At 71.0% G+C, this 10,424-nt stretch overlaps 3 protein-coding genes across 3 annotated transcripts; all 3 read right to left on the reverse strand.

The window, feature by feature from the left end:
• Nucleotides 1-499: 499 nt before the first annotated feature.
• Nucleotides 500-3,352, reverse strand: LOC309888656 (mothers against decapentaplegic homolog 6-like). Its single transcript, XM_082781095.1, has 4 exons — nt 3,095-3,352; nt 2,397-2,813; nt 2,110-2,217; nt 500-1,497 (listed from the first exon to the last, which is right to left on the reverse strand). Exons 1-4 carry the CDS (start codon nt 3,249-3,251, stop codon nt 962-964), a joined length of 1,218 nt encoding a protein of 405 aa, XP_082637221.1. The 5' UTR covers nt 3,252-3,352; the 3' UTR covers nt 500-961.
• Nucleotides 3,353-5,284: 1,932 nt separating this feature from the next.
• On the reverse strand, nt 5,285-8,632 carry FLAD1 (flavin adenine dinucleotide synthetase 1). Its single transcript, XM_082780853.1, has 7 exons — nt 8,501-8,632; nt 7,104-7,863; nt 6,702-6,849; nt 6,401-6,499; nt 6,123-6,312; nt 5,654-5,727; nt 5,285-5,550 (listed from the first exon to the last, which is right to left on the reverse strand). Exons 1-7 carry the CDS (start codon nt 8,561-8,563, stop codon nt 5,415-5,417), a joined length of 1,470 nt encoding a protein of 489 aa, XP_082636979.1. The 5' UTR covers nt 8,564-8,632; the 3' UTR covers nt 5,285-5,414.
• A 419-nt stretch (nt 8,633-9,051) lies between these two features.
• On the reverse strand, nt 9,052-10,367 carry CKS1B (CDC28 protein kinase regulatory subunit 1B). The gene is made up of 3 exons (XM_082781037.1): nt 10,209-10,367; nt 9,438-9,565; nt 9,052-9,349 (listed from the first exon to the last, which is right to left on the reverse strand). Exons 1-3 carry the CDS (start codon nt 10,265-10,267, stop codon nt 9,297-9,299), a joined length of 240 nt encoding a protein of 79 aa, XP_082637163.1. The 5' UTR covers nt 10,268-10,367; the 3' UTR covers nt 9,052-9,296.
• Nucleotides 10,368-10,424: the final 57 nt, after the last annotated feature.

The raw sequence follows: 10,424 nt of genomic DNA on the forward strand, positions 1-10,424 counted from the left end.
TCCCGGGGGCTGGAAGGGACCGGGAGGCTCCGGGGACCTTCACGGACACCGCGCTCGTCCTGAGCCGCGCCCGAGCTCAGCTCCCCCCGGTCCCCACGTCCCGGCCATCCTAACCCGGGCTGCACCCCCCCAGGGGCGCTAACCTGGGCAGCAGCTGTCCCGGCTGTGCTCACCTGCCCCATGCTCGCTCCAGCTGTGCTCAGCTGCCCTGCACTCCCTCCAGCTGTGCTCACCTCCCCTCATTCCAGCTGTGCTCACCTGCCCAAATTCCAGCTGTGCCAGTCTCCCCATATTCCAGCTGTGCTCACCTGCCCCGTGCTTGCTCCAGCTGTGCTCGCCTCCTTGAATTCCAGCTGTGCTCGTCCCTCCACATTCCAGCTGTGCTCACCTCCCCAAATTCCAGCTGTGCTCACCTGCCCCACACTCCCCCAGCTCTGCTCCCCCCGACTCCCCCCACGCTTGCCATGCCCCAGGGGCCCTGCATCTGCAGCCCCCTGCCCGCTGGGGGCTCTGGGGCTCTGCCCCCACACCCCTCCTGTTGCCCCCCTGCCTCCTCCAGACCTGCCCAGCCCCTGCACACCCTGCCCCAGCCACCTTCCCTGGGTGCCCACTCTACATCCCTAAAACTCCTACGTTTTACTTTTTTTTTTTTCTTTCTTACAAAAATAAGATAAATTAAAATAAAATTAACCAATAAAATAAAAAAGAGAGATTAAATAATGCCCCGCATTAGCGAGAGACCTGTGGCAGTGGGTGCAGAGCCAGGCTTGGGGGCACGGCCCCACAGTGGGGCTGGGGTGGGGGGGTCCCAGAAGGGGTCTCATGGGTCGGGACAGCCCCGTGGCCACACAGCCAGGGAAAAAAGAGGCTGGGGTGAGGCAGAGGGGCCCCACGGCTCGTGTCCCCCTTGCACCCAGCTTGGGGGGACCTGCCACCACTGCCCCCATCACCCCCTGGCTGCTCAGCGGGGCTGGTTCAGCAGCACCTCCAGCCAGCAGGGGCAGGAGGTGATGAACTGCCGGGAGTAGCAGGGCCCCCAGCCCTTGCCGAAGCTGATGCGGACGCTGTGGGTGTCGCAGGGGCCGTCCCCGGGGTGCCGCCAGCCGGCCAAGCCCCCCGCCCGCTCGTAGTCGAACACCTTCACCGAGTAGCCGGGCAGCACCTTGAGGACGGCGAGCCCACGGGCGCCAGGGGGCCCCAGCGTGGGGGAGCTGACGAAGATGGGGTGCTCGCTGCGGTTGTAGGCCCACACGCCGCCCGGTTCCCGGCTCAGCAGCAGCCCGCGGCCGATCTTGCCCCGCGCGCGGCGCACGGCCTGGCTCCGGTGTGCTGCTGGCAGCTGGCCCAGGCAGAACCCGCTGCCCCGCGGCAGCTCGCAGAAGACGTTCACCGACGCCTCGTGCACGGCGTAGAGGCGGCCCACGCGCGTCCGGTGCTCCCAGTAGGCCAATTTGCACCAGTAGCCGTCCCTAATGGTGCTCCGTGAGAGGCTGGTGTCTGTCGGGGGAGAGCAGAGACGTTGGTGCCAGGCAGAGCAGCGCCCGATGCCGCGCAGGCACCTGGCAGCACAGGCCAAGGTGAAGCCTTGAGGGATGGGGGCACAGAGTTTTTTATGCCCCCGGGTCATGCGCGGGGCATCCAGCTCCCACCGGGGCTGGCGGAGCGGACAAACGGCCGCGGCACCCCGTGGCTGTCCCGCCAGGATGTCCCGGCAGTACGGGACGGCCGGCTCCGGTGCGGGACATGAGTCACCGGAGCTGCTGAGCGCCGGCACGTAGGCCCAGGGCAGCCCCAGGCATTGTCCCTGGGGGCCATGGGCTGCGGCGAGGGGGGGTCCCCGTCGTTGCGAGGGGAAGGTGGAGCCCTGCCATGGAGCAGCCTCATGGCCAGCAGCCAGGCTGGAGCCGCGGCTTTGTGCGTCAAGGCACATTGTGTGTGTCCCCGTGGGCAGCGCTTCCTCCGGCGGGGAGTCCGGCACGGCCAAAAATAACAGGAGTGGCGCGGGAGGGGGCCAGGCCGAGGCTGGCTCCCCCGGCAGGAACCCCTCATCCCGTTGCTGCCTCCCAGATCCGCTCCCCAATTTTGTGGCACCGCGTCGCTGCCCCTTACCGCGCCACTCCACGCGGTTGTAGCTGAACTCCAGGAGCTGGGGGTGCTCGGGCTCGGCCGGCCAGGAGGGGCTGAAGGACGACTTCGAGTAGGGGGGCGGAGGGGTCTCTGGGGGGACAGGGACTGGGTGAGGAGCTGGGACATGCGCCCTGGCCCCCCAAAGCCCCCTGCCCCCCCAAAGCCCCCTCAACCCCCCCTGAGCCCACCCCAAGGACCAGATGCTGGAGGGCAGCAGGGTGGGAAGGGGGGGCAAGGACGGGGGTCTGGGGGAGTGGGGGGACACTCACCAGGCACAGCCAGGCGGCTGAAGTGGTGGGGGTTGCAGCAGAGCGCAGCCGCGTCCCCGCAGCCCCCGCGGCCCCCGGCGCTCTGGCAGTAGGAGAGGTGCTTGAGCTCGTGGGGCTGGCGCAGGTCGGGCCAGCGGTACAGGCGGCAGAGCAGCACCTGGGGGGGCAGCGCCTGCTTGGCCCCCCGTGGGTCCCCCCGCGGCGCCCAGACGCAGCCGGACTCCCAGGCGCCCCGGCTCTCCACCGCCTGCACCAGCAGCTCCAGCTCCTCGTCCTTCAGCTTCTTGAACAGGGCATGTGCCGCGGGCTTCAGGGCGCCGTGGCCGTCCTCGGGGCCGGGCGCCGCGCAGCGCTGCCGCCAGAGCCGCCTCACCAGCGCGGCACGACGCGAGCGGAACATGGGGCAGCAGCGACGAGCTGGGGGACAGGGACAGGCGTCACTCGCTGCGCCACACTGGGTCCCCCCCTCCTACCCCAAGGGCAATGCTGTGCCCCTGGGGGCTGCCCCATCTGCCCCCCCGCTGGCCCCAGCGCACACGGAGCTGCGGTGCCCTGCATCGCTCTGTGCCAGGTCCCCAGGCTCACCTGGGGATGTGACCCCCAACCCCCCAAAAAAAGCCCCGTGCAGGGCAGCCTGCCTGCCCCAAGGCAGGGATCCCCACTGGGTGAGGGGTCCCGGGGGAAGGGGTCTGACTCACGGTGGGCAGCGGAGCTGGGTGCGAGGAGCCGGGGCTGCGCGTGGGGCTGTGCTCTCGGGGCGGCCAGGACCGCTCTGCCCGCGGCGCGCCGCAGCCAGGACTTTTTCCTGTGCCGGGACTCTCTCCTCCCCCGGACCTCCCCGTTTGGGAAATTCATTGATTCGTGGCGTCCAGGCCTTGGGCTGAGCTGCGGCCGGGGCCAGGACGTGGCGGCAGCGGGGCAGGCGCCAGACGCGTGGGCCGTGGTGGGCAGGGATGCCCCGCTGCCCGCAGGGCTGCCGGAGCCAGGCTGTCTCCCCAGGCTGTCGGGCACGGCCAGGGGGGTGGCGAGGAGCCCGGAGGGCACCGAGCACCGCGGCGACACATGGCTGCAAGGGAGGGGCCGTGCTGGCACAGCCCCGGGCACGTGGGCCGTGCTGGGAAAAGGGGGAGCAGCGGGGCGCAGCACCACGGCACCGTCTGCAAGCCCCCAACCCTGCCCGCAGCAACGAGACGGGGCCGCAGGGATGGGCTGAGCCCCCCCAGGCAGGGGTCCCCGCTGCCCCCCAGGGCCCCCCGGCCGTCCCTGCGGCCAGGCCCCCCCGCGGGCACTCTGCAAGGGTGGGAGCCCGCGCCACAACAAAGCAGCTAATGTAAACGGGACCCTTATCCCGCGCGGGGCCGCGCTTCCTGCTCCCAACTTCCCGCCGAGATAAGGGAGGCCGTGCTGGCGCCAGGCGCTCCCGCCGCGGCCGGGGCGAGCGGAGCTTCCCCTGCAGCAGGACAGGGCTGCAGGCAGCCCCTGCACCGGGGCCAGCCCGGCACCGCAGTGGCCCGGCCAGCTCCGGGGCACGGTGGGCTCAGGGGACCGTGGGCAGCCCCCAGGGCCGTGGTGCCCCGTGCATCCCGCGACCTTCGCTGCAGCTCCTGCCGGGCCCTCGGGGTACGTTTTGCTCCGGCGGCTTCCCGCTGGCTCTTGGCAGCGCTGGTGCTGGCCGGGCGTGCAGGGCCAGGGCAGGAAACAGCCTGGAGCGGGGACAAGTGGAGGCACTCGCTAAACAAGGGGCTGAGTCACAGCAGATAACCCGGCAGAGGGGGCAGCGGGGCCACGGCCCCCGGCACTGGCCCCCGTCCACCAAGGGGGCTGGGGACCCTCAGGTGGGGGCGGTGGGTCCTGGCACCGCAGGGCAGGGATGTTGTAGAGGTCGTAGCTGGGCGCAGAGGGTGGAAGTTTTGGGGGTACAGTTGGGGGAACACGTGGGGACACCTTCCCAAGCACACGCAGCCAGTCACACACTGCTCAGGTTTATTGGGGTCTGGGTGGCGAGGGGGCCACGGGCTGGGCCACGTCCTGGTGCTGGGGGTCCATCAGCTGCGGGCTGTGCAGGGCAGGGCAGAGCCATCACGGAGCCACAAAAAGTCCTGGGGAGGGGAGAGAGGCAAAGAGGGGTGAGGAGCCCCGGGGGGCACCATGGTTGGGCACCCACAGCCTTCACCTTGCAAGCAGCGCGGGCTGGGACCCCCCAACCCATCACCCCCACTGGCACCAAAACCGGGGCCCCGTGCCCTATCCCCACCCCCAGAGCATCACAGCTGGACACCCAAACCCTTCCCCACCCCTGGGGACCACCAGGACCACGTCCCCCCACCCCATCACCCCCTCAACACCGTGGCTGGGCCCTCGCACCCCACCCGGAGCAGGGCTCCCCTGCTCCAATGGGCAGAGCCGGGCACTCACCGGGGCGCGGGGGTCCCGTGCCCTAATCCAGCAGCTCCTGGATGCACCAGCTGCACAGCAGGAGGTAGGTGCACTCCCGCAGCACCCGCAGCAGCCAGGAGCCGAGGCGCAGCCCCAAGGAATCGCCGTTGGGTGCCGGCAGTGCCGCCACCCTCACCGCTCGCCTCGGGGCGCCCGGCAGCCGTGCCGCCGCGGTGCGCAGGAGAGGCATGGCCGAGGGATCTGCAGCGAATGCAGGGTGACAGCGGGGAGGCAGCTGTGTGGCCACGAGGGCCCCGGGGCAAGTGCTGGAACCTGCTCCATTCTCTGCGCTTCAAAAGCCGCCGCGGTGACGTGCACGGGGAGGGGGCACTGCCCGGGGACCCTTTTGTTCGGGCAGAGCCGGCCTCAGCCCGCTTCACGCTCCCGCTGGAGCCCCGCAGGGCCTGGAGGGAGCAGCAGAGCCAAGCCCGCATGAGGCGTGGAGCACAGGCTGAGCACAGCAGCTTTATTCAGAGCTGGCACTCGGTGGGTTGACGCAGCGCTGTCCCTGCAGGGACACCCGATGGAGACCCCGCAGGCGGCGGTCTCAGCGCAGCTCCCCCGAGCACAGCCCACGGGCTCTCACTGCCGGGCCGTGCGCTCCTCCTCCTCGTTTTCCAGCTCGTAAGCGGGCCGGTAGCTCTCGCGGCCCCGGGCGTCGGTGTAGCGCAGCGCCGGGTTCTTGGTGGTGTTGGCCATGCTCCCCAGGGACGTGTAGCTGCGGAGGGAAAACGTGGCTGGGAGTGGCCCCAGGAGCACGGCCCCACGCTCTGTCCTCCTCCAGCAGGGCATCGCCGTGCCAAGCAGCTCCCAGCACTCACCCCTTGTCGTAGAGGATGCAGTAGGGGACGAAGAGCTTGCGCAGGAACTCCCAGATGTCCCGGTACGTCCAGTCCTGTGAGCAAAATGGTGCAGGGATCGCTGCAGGCTGCCCGCTTGCCCCAGGGAAGCCAGCTCACCCCGGCCCGGAGCGCACAGGGGGCAGCCAGCCCCCGTGGGAATCCACCACCCCCTGCCCACAGCCTCAAAGCGCGCCTGTCCCTCCCAGCACGTCCCCAAATGTGACAAAAGCCACCGATGTGCAGGAACGTGCCCTGCCTGCCAGCACCAGGCTGCAGTGAAGGGTGCCCGCAGCCAGGCAGCAGGGTGGGAGATACCAAGGGGAGTGGGGAAACTGGGAGAAAAGCCCCCAGGGATGAGGAAGGATGAATGCTGCTCCCTCCCCATCGCTTCGAGCAGCCCTGCCCCTGTCCCTCGTGCAGGCAGAGGCAGCTGAGGCAGCGCACCCACCAGCAAGGGGTTGACCCGCATGTACTGGGGCCAGTCGGGGTCCGTCATGCACATGGGCGTCAGGGTGCGTGAGTAGGGGTCCGTCCGCCGCGTGCCCATCAGGACAGCCTCCAGCTGCGGCTGCTGCTCCTTCAGGGCGACCAGGGCCTCCCGGATGGAGCCCTCCACGGTGCACAGCTGGACCTTGTACCTGGCGGGCAGGACGGGCAGCTGCCAGCCGGGCTGCGGGAGGCACCGCTCGTCCCCTGCCCGGGGACCGGCCCCTCTCCGTCCCGTACCTCTGGACGGTCGCCTGGATGAACTGCTCCAGCTCAGGGAAGGGGGACACGGTGCGGATGTAGAGCACCTGCAGCTTCTCCTGCCTCTCCGGGTACCGCCTGGGGAGAGACCCGTCACTGAGGGGCCCCAGCGGATGGAGACTCGAGGCAGGGCAGCCACGCAGACCCCACCAGGTGGGCCCCAGCGATCTGCTCACTGCCCCAGAGGACGCAAAGGAGAGCCCCAGAGCCCCAGCTGAGGGCTGGGGGACCCCCGTGACCCTGCCCCAGGCTGTGCCGGGGCAGCCCCGCGGCTGGGTACCTCTCCAGGGCGGCATGGACAAGGTGCAGCAGGGCCGTGCAGTCCTTGCCTCCATTGAAGCCGACGCAGAGCTGGGCCAGGCTGTAGCGGTCCAAAGCCTCCTCGATGGTCCGCAGTGCTGCTGCCACCTTCTGTCCCAGGGCCGAGCCTGCTGGGAGGGGACACTCGCTGCCTGCTGGCACTGCTGCCTGCCCAGGGCCACGCTGCTTCGGCTCAGCCCCAGGGCCCAGCTCCCTCCTGGGGGCTCGTTTTGCCCCCAAACAGCCTGGGGCAGCACCCTGGGGCCGAGAGACTGACGGTGCTGATCCCCCGGGCTGCCCTTCCCACTGCCCCGGCCCCTCGGGGCCTGCCCGGGCTACGGGGGCCGTGCAGGCGCAGCACGAGGGCCCGCACACGAGGTACCTGACTCCGCCAGGGCGTACACCTCGGTGGCCGCCAGCGACACGGGGTCCGTGACCAGCGGCACCACCACGCCGGGGGGCAGCTTCTCCACCAGGAAGCGGTGCGCTTCCTCCAGGTGCTGCTCCGACTCCGAGTCCAGCGTCAGCTTCACGCGGTAGTAGTTGCTGGCCCAGTCCGGGTAGGAGCCCAGGCTCACGCGGCCCCGGAAGGCGGCGTCGGCCTGGTCCAGCACGGGCGCGATGAGCACCTCGTCGGCCGCCACATAGACGGCCCGCGAGTGGAAGCGGGTGTGCTCGCTGCGGAACAGGTGGCCCAGCCCGTCCAGGGCGCGCTCCATCAGCGCGGGGATGCCGGGGAAGATGTAGACGTTGCGCACGCTGACCAGCGGGTACTTGAAGGCGCCGCCGGTGCGCCGGTCGGTGCCGTAGTGGAGGCGCGAGGACTCGGGGACGAGCGCCAGCTTCATGGCCGGGCGCCGCGCCTCCGTCTCGCCGAAGACGTCGCGCACCAGCGCCGCCAGCTCCGGGTGCGGGACCACGCGCTCGCCGAACGCCTTGGCCACGGCCTCGAAGGTGACGTCGTCGTGCGTGGGGCCGACGCCGCCCGAGGTGAGCACGAAGGTGAAGCGGGAGGCGAAGGCGGCCACCTCCCCCGCGATGGCGTCCACCTCGTCGGGCACCACCGAGACGCGGGCCACGCGCACGCCCAGGGAGCGCAACCGCCGGCACATGAAGAACGAGTTGGTGTCCTGAGTGTGGCCCTAAGGGGGTGCGCCCGTTACACCGGGAATGAGCCCGGTACACCGGGAGCACACCCTGTAGGTACATTGGGTTCACGCCCGGTACATCGGGAGCATACCCAGAACACCGGGAACGTGACCCTTACACCAGGAACGTGCCCGGTATGCTGGGAATGTGCCCGGTATGCTGGGAGCACGCCCGGTAGGTACACTGGGTACATGCCCGGTACACTGGGAGCACACCCAGTACACCGGGATCATGAGCCTTACACCCGGAATGTGTCCGGTACACCGGGAGTACTCCTGGTACACCGGGAACGTGCCCAGCACACCAGGAGCATACCCGGTAGGTACACTGGGTACATGCCTGGTACACCGGGACCATGACCCTTACACCGGGAACACATCCGGTACACCGGAATCGTGCCCGTTACACTGGGAACACGACCCTTATACTACCGGGAATGTACCCGGTACACCAGGAGCATGCCCAGTACACCGGGCACGTGCCTCTTCCACCGGGATCATGACCCTTACACCGGGAACATGCCCAGTACACCGGGCACGCGCCCGTTACCCCGGGATCGCGACCCTTACACCGGGAGCACCCCCCCCGGTCCCCTCCGGTGTCCCCCCCGCTCCCGGTTCCCGGCCGCACCTTGAGGATCTCGTCCCCGATGACGATGATCCCGGCGGTGGCGGCGGGCCCCGGCCCGGCCATGGCCCGGGAGGCCGAGTCCCGCCGTGCCCGCAGCAGGGCCCGCAGCCGCGCCCCCCCCCCCGCCGCCGCCACCCGCATGGGGCCGGCCCCGGTGCACCGGGCAAGGCCGCGCCGCCTCCCCGCGCTCTGATTGGCCGGCGGGGGTGCACGTCACGGCGCGCTGCGAGCTCTGATTGGGTGAGGGGAGACGGAACCATGGCTGCGGGGCGGGGGGGCCGCTCCCCCCCCTCCTCGGGGACTTGGGCCCGCCCAGCCCTGCGGCGGGTGCCCCTCCCCCGCCTCCCCCGGGCACCGGGACCCCCCCGCCCCCTCCTCCCGTCCCCAAAACGGGCACCGGGAGCCCCACCACCACCCCCAGCCCCCCAGGGAAGGGCAATGCCCCCCCGGGAAGCCCCCCCGGGGCACCAGGGGCACACTGGCAGCTGCTCCCGGTGCCGGGACCCCCCTCCTGCCCCCCCCCCCCGGTACACCGGCAGCACACGGCAGTTCCCAAACGTCCTTTATTGAAGCTTTGGAGATCCCCAACCCCGCAGCATGGGGCCGAGCCGCCACGGCTGCCCCGACGGCACCGTCGCTCATGGGCATCCTGTGGCTCGGCCCCGGCCGGGCAGAGCAAGACCCCCCGGGGGGGGGCACGGGGCCGCCGGGCGGGCACGTGGGGGGCTCCTGGGGGCCGGGGGTACGGGAGAGGAGCAGGAAGGTGCTTCGGTGGCCCGGCCGGCAGCGGCGCCGTTCACTTCTCCGGCTTCTTAGGCAGCGGCCGTCGGAAGAGGAGGATGTGCGGCTCTGCGGGACAGTGAGGAGCGTGAGGGGAGCGTGAGGGGCGCAGCCAGCCCGGGGCACGTAGTCCCGGGGCAGCCCCCGCGGGCCTCACCTGGCTCGTGGATCATGTAGTGCACCCAGCCCTGGCTCTGCTGCACGCCCAGGTTGCGCCACTCCGACTCGGACATCAGGTGGGTCTTGGGCACCAGCTTGGCGATGTCCTTGGGCAGCATCACGTGCCTGCGGCGCCGCGGGGGGGGCTCACACCGGGCCGGCGGGGGGGCACGGCCAGCCCCGGGGCTCCCCCCCATCCCTCCGGGGCTCCTCAGCCACCCCTGGGGCTCCCCTGCCGCTCTGAACCCCCCCCCAATAACCACCCCCAACCAATGGGGCTCCCCCCGGCCTCCCCCTACCCCCGGGTCTCCTCCCGTTTTCCCCCCCCACCCCTGGAGCTCTCCCCCTGCCCTCCCCCACCCCCGGGGCTCCCCCCCGATTCCTCCCCCTACCCCGGACCCCCCCACAGTCCCCCCCCCCGGTTCCCCCCGGTACCCCCGGGGCTCCTCACCTTCCCCGTTGCTCCCCATCCACCCCGAGCCCCCCCCAACCCCTCCCCTACCCCCGGGGCTGCCACCCCATCCCCCTCCCCTCCCCCGGTGCTCCCCCACCGCCCCAGGGCCCCTCCGCCGCCCCATCCCCACCCCATCCGCCCCCCCCGGTTCTCCCCCCGCCGCCCCTCCCACCCCACCCCGCCCCCCCTCCCGGTGCCCCTCTCCCTCAGGGGCGGCGTTACCGGCGGCCGTTCCCGCCCCGCCCCCTCCGCCCCCCTTCCCTTCCCCGGTTTTTCCCCGGTTTACCGGCGCCCCCCCCGCCCCCCTCCACTCACCGGTACTCGAACTCCTCGTCGTCGTACTTGTCCGAGTAGTAGATCTGCTTGTGCGCCATGACCGCGGGGCCGCCCCCTTCCCGGCAGCCCCCGCCGCGCCCCTCGCCTCTCCTCGGCCTCTCCTCGCCTCAGCGCCCCGCCGGGCCGTTGGCCTCCCCCCGCCCCCCCCGCCTCGCGCCGCTTTCAAACGCCGCCGCCCCGGCGCTCCCATTGGCC

Source organism: Aythya marila, assembly GCF_965140915.1.
Source record: "Aythya marila genome assembly, chromosome: 29".
Taxonomy (NCBI): Eukaryota; Metazoa; Chordata; class Aves; order Anseriformes; family Anatidae; genus Aythya; species Aythya marila.